This window comes from Symphalangus syndactylus, chromosome 5, assembly GCF_028878055.3.
Source record: "Symphalangus syndactylus isolate Jambi chromosome 5, NHGRI_mSymSyn1-v2.1_pri, whole genome shotgun sequence".
NCBI classification, from domain to species: domain Eukaryota; kingdom Metazoa; phylum Chordata; class Mammalia; order Primates; family Hylobatidae; genus Symphalangus; species Symphalangus syndactylus.
Window position 1 is genome coordinate 146,484,546 of NC_072427.2, and position 24,740 is coordinate 146,509,285.

Here is a 24,740-nt window from a genome sequence, read left to right on the forward strand (position 1 = left end):
TATTAATGATGTCTAGTTTAATTCTGTTTTGGTCAACTATACTTTGCATGATTTCAATCCTTTTAAATGTATTAAAACTTGTTTTATGGCCAGAATATGTGCTATCTTGGTAAAAGTCTGTGTGCACTGGAAAAGAATGTACATTATTCATTTGTCGAACTGTTATATTAATGTCAATTAAACAGTTTAACTGATATGCTGTTCAAGGCTCCTATATCACCACAGATTTTCTGTTAATTACATGGGGTGGGGGTGTTAAAACCTCCAACTATAATTATAGATCTGTCTTTTTCTCTCAAGTTCGCTTAGATTTTGCTTTATGTATTTTGAAGCTCTGTTATTAGGTGCAAACACATGTTCTCCTGATTATCTGACCCTTTTATCCTTATAAAATTATCACTCCTTATCCCTTATAAAATTGTCACTCTATTTTAGAGCAAGGCTTAGTAATATTTCTTGTTCTGAAATCTACTTTGTCTGATTAAGATAGGCACTCCAACTCTCTTTGCATAGCATAGCTTTTTCTATTATTTCAGTGTGTGTTTTTTTTTGTTTTAGATAGCATACACTTGGACCTTTTTAAAAAATCTAATCTGACAACCCGTTTTAATTGGAGAATTTTGGCCATTTAGATAATGTGATTTTCATTTTACTTGAGTTTATGTCTACTACCTTGCATTTATCTTCTGTATGTTCTCTTTATTTTCTGCTCATTTTTCTTTCTTCTTTTTTAAACCAAATGTCTTTCATGATTCTACTTTATCTTTATTATTGCTTATTATTTATCTTTCCCTTTCTTTATTCTCTCCCTCCTCCTTCCTCCCCTTTCCTTAATTTTCTTTCTTTCTTTTCTCCCTTCCTTCCTTCTTTCTTTCTTTCTGTTATGATTGCTCTAGGTTCTCCATTGTACATCTTTAATCACATTCTGCTCTCAAATAATACTATACTACTTCATGTATATGAAGTGAACTTTACAATAGTATACCCATCTCCCTTTCCCTGGCTGTTTTCATACATTTTACTTCTATTGTTATAAATTCCAAAATAAATTATTTTTTCTTTTTTTTTTTTTTGAGACAAGGTCCAGCTCTGTTGGCCAGGCTGGAGTGCAGAAAATACATGGAACCATTGTTCCATATATTGAGCCTTGAACTCCTAGGCTCAAGAAATCTCCCATCTCAGCCTTCAAGCAGCTGAGACTACAAGCATGCACCACCACGCCTGGCTAATTTTTTAATTTTTTGTAGAGACGGAGTCTTGCTATGTTGCCACGGCTGGTCTCAAACTCCTGGGCTCAGAGGATCCTCCTGCCTCAGCTTCCCAAAGTGCTGGGATTACAGGTGTCAGCCACCTGGCCCAGCCTGGTTATTAATTTTTTAGAGATATCTTTAAAAATTTGAACACGTGTCTTTTACACTTATACACATATTTAACATTTCTAAATGTTCTACATTACCTTGTATAAACCTAACTTTTCCCTTGGTGTTATTTTCCTTCATGCAGAAGAAATTCCTTTAATATATCTTTTAGTGGTCTGTTTGCAATGAATTATCCTAGCATATGTTAATGTGGAAAAAAATTAGTTTGCCTTCATTTCTGAAAGGTATTTTTGAATGCATAAAACTCTAGGTTGACAGGGTTTTCCATGTTCACCCCAGTGTTTTAAATATATCTAACTTTTTCCAGCTTGCATAGTTTCTGATGCAAAGAAACTATGCCATCGTGTATTTTTTTCTCTGGCTGCTTTTAACATGTTCTCTGTCATTGACTTTCAACAGCTTAATAATGTAGCTTGGTATATATAATTTTTCATGTTTCTTCTGCCTAAAATCTATTGAGCATCTTTGATCTATGAGTTTTTAGTTTTTACCTCATCTGGAAAAATTTGGGCCAAATTTGTCCTCTTTCTGAAACCCTAATTATACATGTTAGATTGACTGACGTAGTACCATAGGTCACTGAAGCTCTGATCTTTTCAGAGTTGGGGGAGGTATCTTCTGCTTTCCCTTTGTGTTTATTTTGTTTGTTTCCTTTACTTCTTTTTTTCTTTTTTTTTTTTTGGGGGGGAAACAGGGTCTGGCTCTGTCACCCAGGCTGGAGTGCAGTGGTGTGATCTCAGCTCACTGCAACCTCCACCTCCTGGGCTCAAGCTATCCTCCCACCTCAGCCCACTGAGTAGCTGGGACTACAGGTGTTCACCACCACGCCCAGCTAATTTTTGTATTTTTTTGGTAGAGATGGGGTTTTGCCATGTTGCCCAGGCTGATCTTGAACTCCTGGGCTCAAGTGATCCATTCACCTCAGCCTCCCAAAGTTCTGGAAATACAGGTGTGAGCCACCACTCCTGGCCTCCATGTATTTATTTTGGATATGTTCTGATAATACGTTTTCAAGTCAGCTAATCTTTCCTTTGGCAGTTTCTAATCACTGTTGATCCCATCCATCATATATTCATCTTACCATTTCAGATATTACACTTCTCATTTCTAGAAGATATTATTTGAATATCTTCCATTTTTCTCTTCACCGTGTTCAATTTTCCTCTATTCTCTGAACATATGGAGTGTATTTATAATACCTGATTTATCATCCTTGCTGATAATTCTATCAGCTTTGTGATTTCTGGGTCTCTTTCTATTAATTTTTTTCCTCCTCGTTATGGATCACATTTACCTCCTTCTTAGCAAGCCTGGCAAGAGACGGGGTCTCACTCTGTTGCATATGTTGCATAGGCTGGAGTGCAGTGGAAGGATCATAGCTCACTATAACCTCCACCTCCTGGCCTCAAACAATTCTCCCACCTCAGCCTCCTGTGTAGCTGGGACTACAGGTGCGTACCAGCATGCCTGGCTAATTTTTAAATTTTTTGTAGAGATGGGGTCTTCCCATGTTATCCAGGTTGGTCTCAAACTCTTGGCCTCATGTGATCCTCCCACTTTGGACACTCAATGCACTGGGATTACAGACAACAGCCACCACACCTGGCTTGTGTGGCAATTTTTACCTGGATGCCAGACATTGTGAATTGTATGCTACGGAGTGCCAGATATCGTTGTGTTCTTTTAAAAATTGCCACCACAGGCGGTAGCTCACACCTTAAATCTCAGTTTGGGAGGCCAAGGCAGATGGATCACCTGAGGTCAGGAGTTCAAGGCCAGCCTGGCCAACATGGTGAAACTCTGTCTCTACTAAAAAAAAAAAATACAAAAATTAGCTGAGCATGGTGGTGGGTGCCTGTAACTGTAACCCCAGCTACTCAGGAGGCTGAGGCAGGAGAATCACTTGAACCTGGGAGACAGAGGTTGCAGTGAGCTGAGATCGCACCATTGCACTCCAGTCTGGGCAACAAGAGTAAAACTCCATCTCTAAAAATAAATAAATAAATAAATAAGTAAAAATTGCCATCTTTTTTTATGGGACACAGTTACCTGTTATCAGTTTGATCCTTTTGAGGCCTGCTTTTTATCTAGAACTGTGAAGAATCAGAGATTTTATGCTACTTCTGAGCAAACACATTAACTTGCCAAGTTTCACAAATATTAGCTAAAGACAAAAAACTCCTGGCTCAAAGGCAAAGGACATTACTATTTACAGTATAGCAAGCAACATGAGATTCCTGTTTGCATTGGTTTTTCTTGCCTCCCAAGTCTCAAAGCAGCAATATGGAAAAGGCCAGATGGATGCTGTGCAACCAGTGGGTCTACATCACAGCTTGAGCAGTTTAATGTCTGTGAACCTCAGTTTCCTTATGTAAAATAGAAATAATAATGAAACCTAACTTGCTAAGTTGGTACAGGGATTAAAGGAGATGACTCTTGGTATCTTTGATAATCAGGGAAGAAATGTTCTTTTTCTCCTCTTCTTTGCCATCTGCTACACCTTGTCCCCTCAAATAACCTAACTACCAGAAAACATTGAGTGGGTCAAATGAAAGAAGACCTTAGGGAATCTCCCTTGAGCTTAGGGAATCTGAATTTTTATAATGTGCTACAAGCAGTACTATATTTTGTCCCAAAAGAATACATGACCTTTATTATACTGGACAATAAACAAATCTGCCCTTGGCCCCAGAAGGAGACTATTTCTGTATTCTAAGGCTGTTCACTATTCAGATATCCTTGAAAAGATAGTCCGGAACAAAAGGTCAGTTAGTGCCTCTGCTTGCAAGACATGCAAAAATGTGAGCAATCCATGGATCCATGCTTCCCACCATATTAAAGCTTTATCAGGGCTTTATATAAGTCTAGAACTAATTTGAACATGCTAATGAGTCAAAAGTCTTCTCAGAACTTTACTGAAAATCCCCTATTAAGAACATCTTTCCACTCTGGCAGGTGAAAACACTATTCTAGCCCTGTGTGAGATCTAGGAGTTGTTCTGCCTACTCCTTTCAAGTGGTTCAGCTCAGAACTCAACCAAAGGCTTGAGAGGATTCCTCTGTAGTTATCTAGAGCTCACTCTTTGCGCATCTCTCTTTTCTCTGGTACTCTGACCCACAAATCTTAGCTGCCTTAGTCTTCTCAAACTCCACACTCTCTCCCTCCAAAGCTCAGTGAAACTGCCAGGCTCTGTCTGGGTTCCCCCTTCTGTACTGCACCTTGGATAGTCTCTCCATGCATTAAGCAGGGGGAATTGTGGGGCTCACCTAACTTATTCCCCTCCTCTCAGGAATCACTGTCTTGTGTTACCTGTTGTCCAATATCAGGAAGCCATTGTTCCATATATTTTCCCAGTTTGCCAGTTGTTTAAGATAGAAGAATAAATCCAGTCCCAGTTATACCATCATGAACAGAATCCAGAAGTCTGAAAATAGATATTAAACTAGCAGACAAATTTATTGTCTAAATATAAAATCCTAACAAATCTAAAAAGCAACTGCCAAAATAAGTGGCAAGCTAACAGAATACAGTTACAAATACAAAAACCAATTGTGTTTCTACATACTACCAGTAAACATTCACGAAATAAATTTTTCACAATCACTTCAGTTATAAAAGCATCAAAAAATAAAGCACTTCAGGACAAATGTAACAAAAGACATGTAAGTCCTCTACACTGAAAACTGTAAAACATTGCTGAAAAAAATTAAGGCCTACATAAATAGAGTCATATCCTATTTGTCATAGCCCGAGGAGTTCTTCTTGCCTGCTGCCCTGAAAAAAACAATGAGAACAGCAGGTGTTGCAGCAAAGAGTTTAACAACTGCAGGGCCAGCCAAGTGAGGAGAAGGACAGACACTTTTCAAACCCAACCCCCAAGAATTCAGCGGCTAGGGTTTTTTAACTACTACTTTGGCAGGCAGGGGGCTGGAGAACTGAAACAACTGATTGGCTGGGGATGAAATTGCAGAGGTGTCTAAAACTGTATTCACACAGCCAAGTCATTTCCTGGGAAGGGGTCTCAGGACCAGGTGGTATCTCTTGGTCTCCTGAAATGCTAAATCTGAAAAATGTCTCAAAGACCAGTTCTTTAGGTTTTACAACAGTAATATTACCCACAGGAGAAGTTGGAGAAGCTCTAAATCTTGTGACCTCAGATACATGACTCTGGGGCAGTAAGCAACTTATATAACAAAAACAAGCTAAGCAATGGCAGGTCATTGTTCAACTATGCCTATTCTTTAGCAAAGTTCAAGCCCCTACCATAATTTTAACTTTGTCTTATGAATGTGGCTTCAATCTCTGAACAAAATTGGGGTGAGTTTTCTTTGTCTCAAAGTTTAACTGTAAACTAAATTCCTCTTACAGTTATCTTGGCCCCCACATTAGATGAACAAAAAAACAATTTAACCTGTGAGGTTAGAAGCAAGATGGAGTCAACCATATTAGACTTCTCTCATTACTTATAGTTCTGCAAAGTTGGTTTCATATTCATGAATTATAAGACTAAACATTAAGATGTCAATTTTCCCCAAATTTATCTACAGATTCATATCAACCCCAACTGTAACCTCAGCAAGATTTTTTTTTTTTTTTGATACAGGGTATCACTCTGTTGCCCAGGCTAGAGTACAGTGGTGCAACCACGGCTCTCTGAAGCCTTGACCTCCTGGGCTCAAGAGATCCTCCCACTTTAGCCTCCCAAGTAGCTGGGACCATAGGCACACGCCACCACGCTCAGCTAATTTTTAGGGTTTTTTGTAAAGACAGAGTCTCGCCATGTTGCCCAGGCTGGTTTGAACTCCTGAGCCCAAGTGATCTTCCCATCTCAGCCTCCGAAAGTGCTGAGATTACACGTGTGAGCCACTATGCCTTGCCCAGCAGGATTTTTTAACAGAAATTGACAGGTTGCTTTTAAAGTGTATATGGAAATGCAAAGGACCTAGAATAGCCAAAACAATCTTGAAAAGACAAGAAAGACTTATAATACCTTTCTTCAAGACTTAATATAAAACTAGAAGAATCAGGAGTGTGTTATTAGCATAATAAAGATATCAATTAAACAGAATTAAATCCAGAAACAGAACTACATTTATACAATCAATTGATTCTCAACAAATCTCTGAAGCAATTAAGAGAGGAAAAAATCGTCAAATAATGTTATAGGAAGTCATTATATATCCATATGGGGAAAAAAAGGAACCTCAGTCCTACCTCAACCATACACAAAAATTAACTCAAAATAGATCACAGGCCGGGCACACTGGTTCATGCTTGCTAATCCCAACACTTTGGGAGGCCATGTTGGGAGAATCACCTGAGGCCAGGAATTTAAGACCAGCCTGGACACTATAGCAAGAGCCTGTCTCTAAAAAATTTTAAAAATAAATTACAGACATAAACATAAAACTATAAGGCTTCTTAGAAGAAAATACAGATGGAACCCAAATGCCCATCAAAAGAGGAATGAATAAGATGAGAAATACAATGGTTCCCCACCCTTATCTGCAGTTGTGCTTTCTACAACTTCAGTTACCAGTGGTAAGCCAAGGTCTGAAAATATCAGATGAAAAATTGCAGAAATAAACTACTCATAAGTTTTAAATTGCATGCTGTTCTGAGTACTGTGATAAAATCTTGCACTTTCCTGCTCCATCCCACCTAGGACATGAATCACCCCTTCGTCCAGTGGAAACACGCTGTGGACACTCCCTGCCCGTTAGCGTCCCTCTCAGTTATCAGATTGACTGCCGCAGTATCACAGTGCAAGTAACTCATTTTACTTAATAATGGCCACAAAGCGCAAGAGTAGTAATGCTGGCTATGCAGACATGCCAAAGAGAAGTGTAAAGTGCTTCCTTTCAATAAAAAGGTGAAGGTTCTTGACTTACTAAACAAAACAAAACAAAACAAAACAAAAACATGTATTCTGAGGTTGCTAACATCTATGGTAAGAATAAATCCTCTACTTGTTAAATTGTGAAGAAGGGAAAAGAATGTGTGCTAGTTTTGCTGTTGCAACTCAAACTGCAAAAGTTACTACCATGGGTCATGCGTGGTAAGTGCTTCATTAAGATGGAAAAGGAAGGCATTAAATTTGTGGGTGGAAGATATGAACGAAACGTATTCTCATTGAAGGCAACTGGGTTAGATGCTGTCCACACCAGGGGCCTTGGAACATGTCCCCTGAGGAGAAGGGAGGGCTACTGTATTCATAAAATGTAATACTACCCCACCAAAACACAAAACAAAACCTACTACTGAAACATACAATTTCAGAGATATTACAGTTAAAGAAATCAAACAAATGCAAAAGGAACATGCTATTGACACAGGATTTTTTGGCGTTGCTCCACAGCCAGAGACCTCCACGGCCAGGGGGGCCCTGCTCAAGATCAAGATTCACTCGTGACTACTGGGCTGGCTCCACCCAATGGGCTTGGCAGGCTATACTTGGCTCTTGGCTAGCGCTACTGGCCCAGATCTCACACCCACCAAGGGCAAGCCAGGCATGCTAGCTGCTACAGCAGGGCATCACCTCCAGGCATCAGCTTCATGTGAGGCTGTGGCTGGATCAGGTATACTGCAAGCAGCTTCTCTGCCTTGGGCACTGGTGTATAAACGAAGGGAACGCAGTGGTGCCCAAAAAACTCAGAGACACCAGCAACTGCGGAAACTCAAAGGCCAGGTGCAGTGGCTCATGCCTGTAATCCCCACACTTTGGGAGCCTGAGGTGGGAGAATCACTTGAGGTCAGGAGTTCGAGACCAGCTGGGCCAACATGGCGAAACCCCGTCTTTACTAAAAATACAAAAAATTAGCCGGAAGTGGTGGCAGGCACCTGTAATCTCAGTTACTCAGGAGGCTGAGGCAGGAGAATCACTTGAACCTGGGAGGCAGAGGTTGCAGTGAACCACGATCACATCACTGCACTCCAGTCTGGGTGATACAGGGAGACTCTGTCTCAAAAGAAAAAGAAAAAAAAATGCGGTGGAGGGTGTTACAGCATGTTACAGCTCTGGCTTGGGGAATCCCAAGGTCTGCACCCCCAAGAGTCTCAGCTCGTTTGTGTTACAGTTCATTCATTCCTGCCGTCTGCAAGTTTTGCCAAACGGGGGCATGTCCCAACTTGTTCAGTCCCACCAGCCCACGGCTCCTGGGCTGGCCTGGCCCCACCACCACTTCCCATAACATGGGGTGGCCGCCTGGTGCCAGGAGAAGGCAGGAGGGCTACAGCCTTGCAGCTTCTTTTGCACCCGCTGTTCAGCAGGTCCTGAGTTCTTGTCCTGCGTCCAAGAAGAATGAGGTTACACTGACAACTGCAGAGTGACCAACGCAGAGAGGACGTTTATAGAGCAACAGAACAGCTCCCAGCAGAGAGGGGACTCAAAGGTGGGTAGTCCCACTGTGTAGCTGAGTCCGGGAGTTTTTATGGGCTCAGAATGGGGGAGTGTGTGCTGACTGGTCCACAGGCAGCCTGGAAAAAGCACCATGTGATTGGCTAAAAGGCATTGCGGGAGTTCTCACTTGGGTCTTGGATTCTACCCAGAACTGGCAGGTGAGTTTTCAGGCTTCAGGCGGTCTTTGACTCAAAGGTCGGTTTTCACCAGGGACCCGCCCGTATCTGCCTAGGAATTTGTCTGCTTCCCACCACTATCAGTATCTGTCCGTTTATACTAAGTTCTAAAATAGGCAAAATTAATCTATAATTTAAAAAAAAGAAAAATTCAAAAGACCAGGCTTGATGGCTCATGCCTGTAATCAGCACTTCGGGAGGCTGAGGTGGAAAGATTACTTGAACCCAGGAATTCAAGACCAGCTTGGGAAAAATAAGGAAACCTCATCTCTACAAAAAATAAAAAAATTATCCTAGCATGGTAGCACACTCCTGTGCTCCCAGCTACTCCACAGGCTAGCTGGGAGGATCATTTGAGCCTGGGAGGTCGAAGCTGCAGTGAGCCATGTTTGCACCATCACACTCCAGCCTGAGTGATAGAGACTCTATCTCAAAAAATAAAAAATAAAAAAAATCAGAGCAATAGTTGCCTCTAGGACTAGGAGAAAATGACTGGATAGGAGCATGAGGAAATTTTCTTGGATGATGAAAATCTTCTAAATATTTTGATTACAGAGGGGTAACAGTTATGATGCATTTGTCAAAATAAATTGAATTGTATCCTTAAGAGTTGTACATTTCAGCCAGGTGCGGTGGCTCGCGCCTGTAATCCCAGCACTTTGGGAGGCCGAGGTGGGCAGCACAAGGTCAGGAGTTCGAGACCAGCCTGGCCAACATGGTGAAACCCCATCTCTACTAAAAATACAAAAATTAGCCGGACATGATGGCAGGCGCCTGTAGTCCTAGCTACTCAGGAGGCTGAGGCAGGAGAATAGCTTGAACCCGGACGGCAGAGGTTGCAGTGAGCCGAGATCACGCCATTGCACTCCAGCCTGGGTGACAGATCGAGACTCCGTCTCAAAAAAAAAAAAGAAAAAAAAAGAGTTGTACATTTCATGATTTATATATTTTGCCTTAACAAGAGAAAACAGAACTTTAAACAAATATGGAACTCTTACTAGTAGGCTTGCTTCACACATCGTATGGCTTATCAGTTAAAAAACCACTTCCTGTGTTTTCTTGTATGTGAATAAATGTATATATACAATGAATATAATGGGAACTTGGTTCGCTCTTGGAAATAAACAATCTCCTAGCTCTGTCTGCTGACACTGAAGCAGTGACACACAAGTAACAACAAACACAACTCGTAATCACATCTTGGTTTCTCAATACCATTTTCCACTAAAAGAACCAAGACCCCTTGGTGAAATGACTGATTCTAGGATAAGGGTAAGAGAACCACAAAACTTTGTAAAAATATACATTTGAGGCATACAAGATATTTTGATTGATACACATATACATAGTGAAGTGATTACTTCAGTCAAGCAAATTAACATATTCATCATCTCATGTAGTTATTTATTTTTTTTGGTGGTAAGAGTACCTAAAATCTACTCTCCTGGCAAAGTACCAGTATACAATACAATATTAACTATAGTCCTTATGTTACACATTAGAACATTAGAATCCAACCGCAACTTTGTACCTTTTGACCTACATCTTCCCATTTCCCCTACCCCGCCCCTGGTAACCATCTTCCTACACTGTTTCTATGGTGATTTTTTTTAAGACTCTACATACAACCGATATCATATCGCATTTTTCTTTCTGTGTGTGTCTTATTTCACTCAGCATGATGTCCTCCAGGTCCATTCATGCTGAATGCTGCAAGATAAACACGGAACATCTTATGTGCCTGAAAGTAAAGAATTCCTCAAAAAATCATATGGACATGTCAAAAGGATAAAGGAGGCACCATTAAAAGGCTCCCACTGGCTGCTCAACAGAGGCCCACACCCTCCAGCAACTTCTCAGCCTCATCAGTGGGTGGGCTGCATGTTCCTGTGGTAGGAAACACACCCGCCCCTCAGAGATCTGAATCTCTAATCTTGCAAGTGGGGAAGGGAGCATTTCCTTTAACTTAAGTAACTCCTTTACTAACTCTTCTTCAGCCCTAGAAGTAACAGCTCCTTTTTGTAGCTGCTACTTCTGTATCATAGAGTCCTCTTTTAGTAACTGATCATCTTTTACTAGAAAATAATCCTTTAAATTTTTCCTGTTAAAATCACCAATACGATAACTGTTTCTGAATGGACCCTGATTGATATAAAAACATATCACTTCCCTTGCATTTCTATCCAAAAAAAATGCAAACTTAAATATAATCATGAGGAAATGATAGCGGCAGGAGGCAGACAAATGCCTAGGCAGATCCCCAGTGAAACCCCATCTCCAAGCTGAAGACAGTTTAAAGCCTGAAAGCCAAGCTACAAGTCAAATCCATGGACTGGATTAAAAATCCGTCTTCCCATTTGGCACAATTTTCTTTGATTGATCCTCACCTTTCACCCATTTTATATACACCTACCCTTTCCTAATTGGTTTTCTTTTTTTTTTTTGAGACGGAGTCTCGCTCTGTCGCCCAGGCTGGAGTGCAGTGGCGCAATCTCGGCTCACTGCAAGCTCGGCCTCCCGGGTTCACGCCATTCTCCTGCCTCAGCCTCTCCAAGTAGCTGGGACTACAGGCGCCCACCACCACGCCCGGCTAATTTTTTGTATTTTTAGTAGAGACGGGGTTTCACCGTGGTCTCGATCTCCTGACCTTGTGATCCGCCCGCCTCGGCCTCCCAAAGTGCTGGGATTACAAGCATGAGCCACTGCGCCCGGCCTCCTAATTGGTTTTCTACACTGTTGTGCCTACCTTTGAGTGGTGTCTTCGCTTTAACTTTTTTTGCATATTCACAAACCAATCAGCACGCACTTCCCATTCTGAATCCATAAATGCCCAGACCCAGTCACATTGGGTGAGAAACCACCTGACTGCAGGGGTGGGGGACCACCTCCATCTACCGCATCCCCTCTCCGCTGAGAGCTGTTCCATCGCTCAATAAAATTCGTCTCCATCCTTCTCATCCTTCAGATTGTCAGCATATCCTCATTCTTCTTGGATGTGGGACAAGAGTTCAGGAACCACCGAACGCAGGTACAAACTATAACACAAGCAGCGGGTCAAGTGAGGCCTGGGAGTTTTGGGGGGGAGTGTCACTAGCTATGGAGGGGTCCCTGGTTGGCAAAGTAACCAAGAAAAATCCTACGTCAGATATATCAAACAAAACCAAAATGAAAGACATTCTACAAAACAAGTGGCCAGTACCTATCAAAATTTCAAAGTTAAGTAAGATCAATGACAACTAATTACAATGGGTGACTCTGGCTTGGCTCCTGTGATTGTCGGGAAACGGGAAGTAACTATACAGGGCATCTATTGAAACACGTGATAAAATTTTGAATACAGACTATGGATTTGGTAATATTGTATTAATACTGTAGTTCCTGATTTTGATAAGAGGATGTCCTTGTTTCTAGGAAATACACACTAACATACTTAGTGGTAATGGAAGTTTACTCTCAACGTGTTCAAAATAAACTAATGTATATGGAGGGGAAAGAGATGAGTTTAGGTAAAATGTGTACCAGAGTTCTTTGTATTATCCTTGCATCTTCTCTATAAATGATAAATTATATTAAAATTGAAAGTTACCAAAAACTATATTTAGTCCTTGAAATATGGTAAACATGATCATTTTGAAAAGCATCTGAGCCGGACTCAGTGGCTCACACCTGTAATCCCAGCACTTTGGGTGGCTGAGGCAGGCAGATTATTTGAGTTTAGGAGTTCAAGACAAGCCTGGGCAAAAATGTGAGACCCTGTCTCTACGAAAAATACAAAAATTAGCTGGGCATGGTGGCTTGCACCTGTGGTCCCTCAGCTACTTGGGAAGCTGAGGTTCTAGGACTGTTAGTTACCTTCCTCTCTTATGATTATACGGAACAGGAGGCATCCTTCCCATTTGATTTCAGAACAACAATCCTAGAACTGCTTTCTAAACAAGGTGAACAATTTACCTTGTGTGGGAGAAGGCAGTGTGAGTGTAGGTTTATTGTGGGGAGTGTGCTTGTTAATAATGAGGCTAGAAAGGAGGCAGGCCAGAAATGCAAACAAAATGAAACAAAAAAAAAACCTGCTCATTTCAATTTTTGCCCCAGCAAGAACCTTCAGCTCAGTTCTCAGAGGTGAGAGTTCTAACACAGAAAGCACCCAGAAAGGGCACTGAGGTCTGAGAAGCAAGGAAGTGACCCAGTTTGTTTGCCTCTGGTTGGAAAGGGAAACTACCCCTGCTTCCACTCTGACAGCAGACAAGTTAGTCAACCTACTCAATTGCATTTCTGGCCCATTCCCCATTTCCAACATGAACACTTCCTCCCCTCCAGCCCAATGCTACCCTAAGCAGTCACTAAGAGGCAAGATTTCTGAAATCAAAACTTGAATTAACCAACAAAGGAACATCAATTCTAGAATGGATTGTAACAGGGATTTTTGTCTTTCTTCTCTGCTGTATCCCCAAGACCTATATTATATATTGTGTGGTTTTGGCACATAGTAATTGCTCAGTAAAGCTGTGTTGAGTTACTTGATAAAAAGTAAGTCAGTAAAAATAAATGCTCAACATTAATGTCATTGGTTAAGTAGCAATGCACAGAACTAAATATTATGGTATTAAAAAGTTTATTTGTAAGGTCAAGGATATGGAAAAATATTTGATATATACATATATTTTTGAGATAGGTTCTCACTCTATCACCAAGACTGGAGGGTAGTGGCATGATCACAGCTCACTGCAGCCTCCAAATCTCAGGCTCAAGCAATCTTCCAGCCTCAGGCTCCCAAGCAGCTGGGACTACAGGTGTGCACCACCAAGCCCAGCTAATTTTTTTTTTGAAAGAAGGTGTCTCACTATGTTGCCCAGGCTAGTCTTGAATTCCTGACCTCAAGTGATCCTCCTGCCTCGGAATCCCAAAGTGCTGGGATTATGGGCATGAGCCACAGTGTGGGACTGATACATTTTTGAAAAAAGGAAACAACATATATTCATGAAGGAAATACACACCCTCCTGGTGAGTTAATGTATGATTTTTGTTTTGTTGTTTTCTGTGTTATCTGATCACAAATTAATTTTCAGAAAGAAAAAAATTTAAATTTTATTTTTTTATTGGGGCAACATCCAACCCAGATATGATTACTACCTAGCCTGAACTGAATGTATTACTAATAAAGAAATGCAGAATGGCGTACAGTAGGTACAGCGTAGTGCTTGAGAGCATGGATTATGAAGACTATTTAAATACTGGCTCCATAACTTAATAGCTGTGGGACTCACGGTGTTACTTAGCTTCTATCTACTTTAATTTACTCATCTGTAAACTTAGGATAAGATACTTCCTCATAAGGTTGGTGTGAAGACCAAGTGAATTAACTATCGTTTAAAGCACTTACAAAAGTGCCGGGCACCACCGAGATATGCATCCGTTAGCTTTTATTATTATTAGACTCAAAACACTGTAGTAATTCTAATGAGAGGGGTAAGAATCAAAAATCCAGGCACCTGCATAGAGCCAGAGAGGCACACATAAAAGCAACGTAAGAGTGGAAGTGGAATGAAAACATGCTAAAGCCAGGTACAAGCCACAAGCGAGGGTCCACAGGAAGAAATGGTTAATTCTGAAGAGAGTGAACGCAGGAAGTTACAGGAGCAATAACATTTTAACAGAGTTTAAGAACGAGCAGGACTTCAACAAGTGGCTAGTAAGACATAAGGAACCTACAAAACATCTTAGCAAAGGCGCAAAGATTACCATCGTGTTGCTCGTTTCTTCCTACTTTGCAGAAGTAACCTCTGGCGAACAGAGATGGTTGCAGAGCATGCTTATCAAGCAAAATACCACGAGGCAGTAAGGAACGACAGAGATAACAGTAACAATAATAATTCACCCCAAGGTACTCAACTGGAAAAAGGAAATACAGAGGAGAGGTGTCGTTAAGAAAGCCAGGACGCACATCACGGCCCCGTCGCTGCACTACTCTCGTCTAGGGGTCAACAGTGGAGTCGAGACTCGAAGCTTGCACGCGGCGGAACAGCGTCCCTCTCAGGCGGCGAATGGTCTAGGGAAGCGCCCGGAGGAGACCTAGCGTGAGAACTACAACTCCCGCGGAGCCCGAGGGCGAGCTGCCTGCGTAACTTCCGCTTCCGCCGCCTGCCCCTCGCACCCTCTTCAATCGAACCCTACCCAGGAGCGGTCAGGCGCGTGACCCCGCGTGACCGGGGCGCGCGAGCCGAGAGGCCCTGGAAACGGGACTCTGGGACCCCACTGAAAGAAAGGCAACCAGAAAAGGCGAAACGACAACCTCGATAGTGATTGGAGCTGATGGAACGAGGGCGGAGCTAAAGTTCCAGAATACTGGCCAATCAGAGTTTAAGATTATCAGGGAGCCCGGGAAGGGGAAAGGGGCGAAATGGTTCTATGGTCACATGCCGCGGGGTCTGGTGGGAGGAGCGGTTGCCCAGCGGCCTCTTGGCGCTTCCTGTTTCCGGTTCCCAGAGTGGGGCACGGCGAGGCGCTGGGGAACGCTGGCCTCTGAAACTAGCTCTGGGACTGGGGTCTGCGGCCGGCCCCTAGCTGGCCCCGTCTCCCATCCCCAGAAGGGTATTCACTGGGGATTCTGAGCTTTGGCTGCTCCAGTTTCCCACGACACGTGAGTATGAGGGGCGTGGAGGAGAAGGCGGGCTGGGGTGCGCTCACACTTAAGCGTCTATGACAGGAGCCGGAATCGCAGTCTCCCTTGACCATGGTTCTAGCTAAAGATCTGGCTGAGGAGCCCTAAGGGTAGAATGGAGGCGGAGGCGTAAGAGCGGAGAGCCACGGAGTTCCGAAAGGTGTGAGGGAGAAAGGACTTCCAAGACCAGAGAGGGGATTTACCATATTTAGAAAGCAGGGAAAGGAAGATACCCCAAGTATGGAGTCCGTTGGAGGTGTTCGTGGATTTATTTGTAGGAAGAATTTTGGCCTGCATCACGGTGGGAGGTCAAGTGGCATCATTTGGAGAAGGTACGGCTACAAGCGCTTGGAAAGTCGGGACACTAGACAGAGCGAGAATTTCTGGCACCCTGGGAGAGGTTTGAGGGGGATACGACTATGGTGTGGATAAGAATGGCTGATGGACGGATTATCTTGTGCTCCTCGTTGTGGGGAGCTTCCGCTCTTGGGACATAGCCGCTACTTCTCTGAGGCTCCTTCTCTCTTGAGTTCTTTCAGCATTAGGCCTTTTAGCCAATTGAGGCTGCTTTTCTAAACATGTAGGCTGCTGGAGAAAAAGGGATAAGGACTGCTACATCAGAAAGGAGCCAGCGGGTAGACAGTAGAAATTCCACTGGAAAATGGCCATGGCTGTCTTAACAGATGGGGAAGTGAGTGCTACAGAGGCCCAGTGGTGTAAGCTGCTTCCCAATTGCTGGCTTAGTCATTGGCCACCCTAATAAAGGGTAATTTTTAGCATTGCCAAATAAAATAGATCTGTCGTTAGAGAATAAGAAAATTGAAAGATTTTTCAAGATCATAAATCCTGCTCCTTATTTCCAAAGTATATAGACAAACTCTTGTACCTTGAGAATCTAATCGTAGCATATTAAAAGGGGGCTACCCAGCCCTTCCATTTCGTTCTCTTCCTGATTGTTGCACCCCTGTAAGTTTTCCAGCAGTTATCTTTATGCCACGAATCGTCTAAATTGCCCCAGTGACTTCACACACATTTAATATCTGTGTAATGTACAGCAAGTAATTTAACAAGTAATTCTGTAAAGCATCAGTTTTCTCATCTTTAAAGTATGAAAAATTATACCTATTTTTCTGGGTTGTGAAGATTAATGAACATAATCTAGGGAAAACATTTAGCACATATGCCACTGAATCAAAGAGAAGCAGTTTAAATTTAAAGACAAGCCTTAAGCAGGAAAGAAGAATACAGTACAAATTTATTATCCTAACTTTTTGAATAATAAGCAAATGAAAGATAGTTCAACTCAGCTAATGGCTGAGGTGTTAACTTTTCATCCCTTCCTAATTTTGTGAGATTCCTTGTTCTAATTTAGGAAATCATCAACTGTCGGTTTTTAATTAGGTCCTGAGAGACTGTAAAGGAAAATGGCAGGCTAAGTCAGTCTAGAAGAAGGAGTCTCCATTTCTTTTTAGTGAGTCAGCTGGTCAAGTTGTGTGTTGAGCAGTGGGTTAACTTAGGGAAGGTCGGAGTTGGAGGTCTGAGTTCTTTATTTCACCTCCTATTCAGTCAACTGTGTGAGGAATCACTTCCCCTTCACTTCTTAGTAGAAAAAAAAAAAAAAAACCCACAGTTTTGGCTGCCTACTCTCATCTCCAAAAAATTATTATACACATAGTGGAAATATACATGTAGTGGTTAAACACAGACCATGAGCTCTGGAGCCAGACTCTCTGGCTCACTCCACTAGCTATGTCTCAGTTTTCTTACTGGTAAAATAGCAACAATAATTGTATTTACTCATAAGGTTGTGAGGATTAATTAGTTAATTAATATATGTTAAGTGCTTCGAACAGCACCTGGCCCAAGGCAGTAGTCTATTGTTTCCTGCTGTTGTGTGGTTTCAGTGCATTAAATGTGTTATGAGGGCCTCGGACCTCTTGCTTAGCTATGATTATTCTATGGAAACTACCATAATATTACAGTAGTGAATTGATGTTTGGGGTACAGGAAGTCAGGTAGATAATTTCCCGGAATTTTTTGCTTTTCTATTTTTTGGGAAATAGAAGGTCAGATATTAGGTTGTTTAGGGGAATGGGGAAAGTGCATTCAGGGTCAAGGTTGGAACTTCCATTTTCCCATCTTCAAACTCATTTAGTACCCATGAAAATTCTGCCTGTTTCAAGTTTTATATTTTAAAAATGCGGTGGAGTAAGTGGACCCGCATGAAAAAGAACTAGAGAACTTTAAAGAATATCCAAACCAAAGTCCAGACTTGCAGCGTTTTATTTTAAGTGAGAAAAGTTTAGAAGAGTTAAATCAGGAAATTGTCCGTGATACCCTTGGAATAAACAAGTAGCAATGGCCTGAGGGATCATTAACAGATACCAGAGTGAAGTGTTTTGCAAGGGTAAATCAGTCTGTCCTGGGTATGAAGATGGATAAGAGAAAAGAAAATGTTAGGTTTTGGTGGGGTTTTTTTTTTGCCAAAACCACAATGAACTTTGCACCAACCTAGTAAGTTTGGGAAAGAGAGCTGTCTGTGTGTTTTCATTCCTAGAGCAGTACAAGCAGCAGGTGAATTGAATTTAGTCAATTGTAAAATGGCTTGGTGATCCCCAATTTGTTGTCATTGATTTGTAGCGTAAAAGACAACTGTACTTATTGGAAGTCTAGAAACCCTTGAGATTTGTGATCTGTAGAGGCCGAAGAGGTTTCAGAAGACTACATCAAGCCATCAAACAGTAAAGAGGCAAGGATGGCTCCACCCAAGCTGTCATCATTCTTTTTTAAGTTCTTTCATTTCCCTCTTCCCAACTTTGTAGTTTGTTCTGAAAGACTCACCTATACATTAGACTAAAAGTTAAATATAAATGAGTTTTCTGCTGCAGATGCTCTTGTTACAGAGATATTAAAATGTACTATGTGTTGCATATGCCAGAGAATCTTGTACTTTCTGGATAATCAAAATACCATCCGTTTATTACACATTCATATGCTTTCTCTCTTCCCCTCTCTCCTGATCCTACCTGCCCTCCCCAACACACACTCTCTCCCAAAGGATGTTCCCTTTCTACAGCTGCTGGAGGACTGGACTGCTGCTACTACTACTACTCCTGGCTGTGGCAGTGAGAGAATCCCGGCAGACAGAAGAAAAAACTTGCGACTTGGTAGGAGAAAAGGGTAAAGAGTCAGAGAAAGAGTTGGCTCTAGTGAAGAGACTGAAACCACTGTTTAATAAAAGGTAAGTGAGAAGAACCTTAAAGAGCTTGAGAAAATATTTATGTTAAAGTCTTCTTACTGATTTTATTTCATAATGTGCTCTCTTTTATGATATAGAGCAAATTCTCAGCCCAGTTTTTAGTTGCCCTGTGCAGTTTTCCCATCTTTCACAGAAGTGTAGCTATTTCCAAGACTGGATCCAAGAGACCAGCTTGTAGAAATTTAAGCATTATTTCACACCTACATATAATAGGACTTTAGAAATATCAGATAAACATACTTAGGCCGACACATGTCATTATAAGTGTCAGGAACCTTCAGAAATATAAATCTGAAGTTGGTCCCTAAGAAATGAGACTATCCCATGAACATGGGCCCTTATTCATTGGAACATGGTTACTAACAGGCATTCTAAAAATAACTAGAATATTGAGCTATCTTGGGTGGTGTGTTTTAATAATTCATCATCAGCAATAAGGATGGTCAAGGTTATAAATATCTTAAAATTAAACAAATACTCAGCCATGACCTCAGATAAGTAAATCGAGCACGTTGTTTGTTTTGTTTTAATTAAGGAAAGGGATGCTGTTATTCCTGAGGCTGATAGCTAGTAACTCTCCTTTCTTCCCACTTCTCTTTACAGCTTTGAGAGCACTGTGGGCCAGGGTTCAGACACATACATGTACATCTTCAGGGTGTGCCGGGAAGCTGGCAACCACACTTCTGGGGCAGGCCTGGTGCAAATCAACAAAAGTAATGGGAAGGAGACAGTGGTAGGGAGACTGAACGAGACTCACATCTTCAACGGAAGTAAGAAAACTCCCCTTCCTACCATTGATTGACTAATTGATCCTAAGTCAATCCCTCTGACAATCCTGTATGTCTTGGCCTTTTCTAGCGTCTTCAGCATATCATACGTGTGGTTCGGCACACCTGAGACTGTAATACACCACAGGATGTCTAATTCCACAGCTCCTCTGTAAGCCACAGCTCAGGACAATTGTGCATTAAAATTAGTGAAAAACTTATGCAAAATGAAGACTCTAGCCAGCATTTTTTTGTTTTGTTTTGAGACGGAGTCTCTCTCTGTCACCCAGCCTGGAATGCAGTGGCACAATCTCGGCTCACTGCAACCTCAGCCTCCTGGGTTCAAGCGATTCTCCAGCCCCCGCCTCCTGAGTAGCTGGGACTACAGGTGTGTGCCATCACGCCCAGCTAATTTTTGTATTTTTAGCAGAGACAGGGTTTCACAATGTTGACCACGATGGTCTCGATCTTTGACCTCGTGATCTGCCATCAACGGCCTCCCAAGGTGCTGGGATTACAGGCATGAACCACCGCGCCCAGCCAACTCTAGCCAGAATTCTGTAGCCTAGAGTCCTTTTATTCACCCAAATACTTTTAATGAGTTTCACACTAGACTTAAAAATACCAACCACCACCACCACTTTTCATCAAATTAATTAAAGTTTACCAGTTAAATTTTAAGAGCTCAAACTTTTTTTTGCAAACGACTCATTCTGCAAAACTTTACCCACTAACTTTTGTGCTATGGTGGTGATGTTTCTTAAAAGTCATATTGCTGGAGCAGACCATGTGAGCACCTATGGTCCAATTCCCTCCCATACAGATAAATAACTAAGTTATACAGGGTAGCTATTTACTCCTGGTAAATAATACAGTAAAAAAGTAACAAAAGGGTTTGGGGCTAGGGATCATGTGACCAGGTTCTCCTCCTATTTCCTGTTCCTGTGACTGGAAAGTCGTGTCACCTTTTGACCTTGTTTTCTCATATGCAAAACTAGGAGCAGAATCTTTACCTTACTCACCTCACAATTACTGAATCAAATGATATTTTGCAAAAGAACTGAACACAGTAAATACTAAAGAAGAGATATGCATTCCAATCTTAAATATCACTTTGAATTTATCAGGCTAAGTTGAAATCTTAGATGGGCTTACCCCTGTAGCTCAGCAATTGTATGGAACCTCTTTTTTTGCTTTTAGAAGGTATTCAGAAAATGAATCAGTGTTAAGGTATGGATCATAATTGGTTTTGCATTGTCAGTTGCCTACCTTTAATGTTAAAAATTAAGATTATTCTTAAATGAGTATCTGATTCTTGTCTTAAGGGAACACAAGTCTTTGTAAGCAAACAAGTTTAGCTTGGCATTTCTGGTATACCGAGTTCGTACTGATGAGTGTTGTTTAGTTATAACCTATTGCAATGAATTACTCAATTCCACTCCGCCATACCACCCAGATCTGCCTCTGCTTTTCCCACACCCCATAGCTCCATTTTCCTTGTCCCTCCTCAGGTAATTGGATCATGCTGATCTATAAAGGGGGTGATGAATATGACAACCACTGTGGCAAGGAGCAGCGTCGTGCAGTGGTGATGATCTCCTGCAATCGACACACCCTAGCGGTGAGGCACCCTGCGTTGTATAAGCTGAGGGAGGAGACTGAAAGGACTGACCTGAGGTTGGGGAGAATATCCAGAGGGGACACGATACATTGGGATGGACATTAGAAAACTAGGAGCTCAGTTTCTCTCTGTGTCAGACATGCATCTTCCATGGAAAATAGGCTGCTGAACCAGGAAGGAGCAGATGTTTTTTGGGTTTTTTATTTTGTTGGATAGGAGTCAAAACACTTAACCACCTAAATGTGTTATGCCTTCTCATCATCAGGACAATTTTAATCCTGTGTCTGAGGAGCGTGGCAAAGTCCAAGATTGTTTCTACCTCTTTGAGATGGATAGCAGCCTGGCCTGTTCCCCAGAGAGCTCCCACCTCAGTGTGGGTTCTATCTTACTTGTCACGTGAGTATGCCTTCCTTTATCAGAACAGAACTTCCTTTTGTTTTTAAGGTCAGTAACTATATGGTGGTACATAAGCACAAATTGTATGTGTGTATGTTATACTGTAATTGATGGGGATGACTTTTTAAATCCTCTGGCTATAAAATAATTCTGCCAGGACACAGGGCTCACGCCTGTAATCCCAGCACTTTGGGAAGCCAAGGCAGGTGGATCACCTAAGGTCAGGAGTTTGAGACCAGCCTGACCAATATGATGAAACTCCGTCTCTACCAAAAATACAAAATTAGCCAGCACAGTGGCACATGCCTGTAATCCCAGCTACTTGGGAGGCTGAGGCAGTAGAATCACTTGAACCTGGGTGGTGGGGGTTGCAGTGAGCTGAGGTCGCACCATTGCACTCCAGCCTGGGCAACAAGGGCAAAATTCCGTCTCAAAAAAAAAAAAAAAAAAAATCTGACTATGCAAGTTTTTGAAAAATGAGATTTAATGTTTAGTTGCCGGTACAGATTTGCGTTTGGAGGTGCTTTTTTCCTCTACTGGAGGACTAGGCAATTTTTATATTATTTCATTAGATTATGGAACTTTTAGAGAAATGGAATCATATACTTAATGGGGATTATTCTTGGCCATAGTCAGAATCACATGCTGTCACATTTTGTCTGGGCCTTTGCTTCTCTTGGACGGACAGCACTCTAACTGGTTTTGTAAGAGTTACCAGCCCCCTTTTTCATTTAGTATCACTACTCATTTTTCCTTTTCAGGGAATGTATCTTAGGAAACAGCTGACAATAAATACAGAGGTTATCCTATCTGAGTTTTACTATTTCTCAGTTCTTAAGTATAGATGTCTTTCCTTCTCTACAGGTTTGCATCACTGGTTGCTGTTTATGTTGTTGGGGGGTTCCTATACCAGCGACTGGTGGTGGGAGCCAAAGGAATGGAGCAGTTTCCCCACTTAGCCTTCTGGCAGGACCTTGGCAATCTGGTAGCAGTAAGTAACAGGGCAGCTGGTTGAATTTGTAGCCTGCAAACAAGGTTGGGTGACCAACCATCCTGGTTTGCTCACATTCAGGGGGTTCCTGGGACACAGGACATTGAGTGCTAAAACCACTAAAGTCCCAGCAAACAAGACAGTTGCCCTAGTACAAAGTAGCAAGTGGCGCAGCATCCGTTTCTGGCCTTGGTAAGACGTTGCTGAAAGAGCAACACTGTTGATGACCAGGTGGGCTCTTCTAAATCTGATTGAGCTTTTAAGAGGGCCTGGGTGGGAAGAAGGTGAGGCCTAATAAGCAGAAACTTTTTCTCCTGTTGCCCCAAATTGAATTTAGGCTGATTGTCAGATCTTTTAGGTTTTCTCATTATCCCTGTAGAAAACCAATTCTTGCCACATTCCTAGACCATAAGTACACTTTCTCATATCCTAAAGTTGGATGCTGCGAATTATTTCCTTCTTTTTTTTCCCCCTACAGGATGGCTGTGACTTTGTCTGCCGTTCTAAACCTCGAAATGTGCCTGCAGCATATCGTGGTGTGGGGAATGACCAGCTGGGGGAGGAGTCAGAAGAAAGGGATGACCATTTATTACCAATGTAGATTGCACTTTATATGTCCAGCCTCTTCCTCAGTCCCCCAAACCAAAGCTACACAGCCAGATTTCTCAAGCAGTCTCAACTCCAGTCCCTCATCTCACCCTTACTATTGCTCTTGCTTTCCAGTTTGCTTTTGATTTGCATCTTCTCACTAGTAAAACTGCCTTCCCTTTGTTCCTTATTTTCTGTTTTTTCTCTAGAGGGGTACAGTTGTAAGTCAGAGTTGATATAATAGGAACTGTGAAAACAGAGGCTTTTGCACTGTCTCTTGACATCAGAAGGTACAATAGGCATATGGGCAAAATGGTGTGGCAGGCTCACTGGCCCTTTGTTTTTTAAACACATTTTCACAAATTTTTGAGACACTGGATTTCTTTAATTTAAAAAAAATGCCAAGAAACATTATTTATACAGGTTTGATTGCTTTCATGTTATTCTGTACCCTATAGTAGTCTCCATGAGAATCTGGTATTTCTTGCTGCTTGGAACTACTTTGCAGTGATTACTTGGTTGCAGTCCAAGTACTCTCATTTAGTCTGAGCCTGGAGATATTCTAGACTTGCTTCTCCCACCTCTGGGATTAGGACAGGAAAAATGTGCAATTTCCCAATTACAGGATTATACCGTACCATCACATGATTTGTGGAAACTGGGGTGACTGTATAGCTGGGATTGGGCTAAAGATTGTGGTCTTATCTGTCCACATACAGCCAAAATGCCTATCCTGAAATCCAGTCCGTTGGAAAGGAAAATTGGAACTCCTGTGCCACAGGGGTTCCAGAAAAGGGAAGTCACTTTACCTTGCGGTGGTGGGATCCTGATGTCTCTCATCCATTTGTAGTAAAAGCTGGTAAAGCTTTTCTTACCCCTGGTTCCCTATACCAGTATTTCTAAACATATGTCGCACTTTCTCCACAGGCATGTGGTTTTGACCTTTTTTTCAATCTAGAAAGGGAACGGAAGCAGAAGTGGGACATCGAGGGCTCTGCTGTCCTCTGCGCTGGGTGTGGAATGCTGCTGCACCTGTCCCTTCTGCTGGCTCAGGGAAGTGTCTTCTTGCCCACATTTCTGTGGGGAAAGGTTTTTAATCCTCTGATGCTTCCATCTTCCTGTTTAGGCCATGTGCCCAGAAACCTGGACTGATCTTTCTTTAATAGTGAACCCCTGGGCCACTGAAGAGTAACATGGCTCCACTGGACACAAAAGAGGGATGGAATCAGCAGGCAGGGGGCCTTTTATAAGCCTTAGGAAAAGAAAATGAAACTTTCATCTTTGGACTTTTCAGTACTATTGGAGTGATTTTCTTCTTTCTAAACAGGGAAAATAATGTTACAAAAGCATCTTTTTTGTTATTTGTTTGCATCCCTCCCCCACACCCTGGTGTTTTAAAATGAAGAAAATACCATCACTTTTTGTACAAAAACTCTTAATGATTAAAAAACAAAACATTGGCCTTGTCATTTGTGTGAAAGTGGGCAAAGACTGGAATAGAGTAAG

The 24,740-nt window shown here is 41.9% G+C and overlaps 1 protein-coding gene across 2 annotated transcripts; it reads left to right on the forward strand.

The window, feature by feature from the left end:
• The first annotated feature begins 15,106 nt into the window (after positions 1-15,106).
• On the forward strand, positions 15,107-24,703 carry M6PR (mannose-6-phosphate receptor, cation dependent). Of its 2 annotated transcripts, XM_055280741.2 has the most exons (8): positions 15,143-15,591; positions 18,253-18,361; positions 18,671-18,853; positions 19,475-19,641; positions 21,150-21,259; positions 21,525-21,655; positions 22,520-22,646; positions 23,125-24,703. In XM_055280741.2, exons 3-8 carry the CDS (start codon positions 18,672-18,674, stop codon positions 23,245-23,247), a joined length of 840 nt encoding a protein of 279 aa, XP_055136716.2. In that variant the 5' UTR covers positions 15,143-15,591; positions 18,253-18,361; position 18,671; the 3' UTR covers positions 23,248-24,703. The 2 variants fall into 2 exon arrangements, with proteins under 2 accessions (XP_055136714.2, XP_055136716.2); XM_055280739.2 differs by lacking the exon at positions 18,253-18,361 and having other exon boundaries at positions 15,107-15,944.
• The last annotated feature ends 37 nt before the right edge of the window (positions 24,704-24,740 follow it).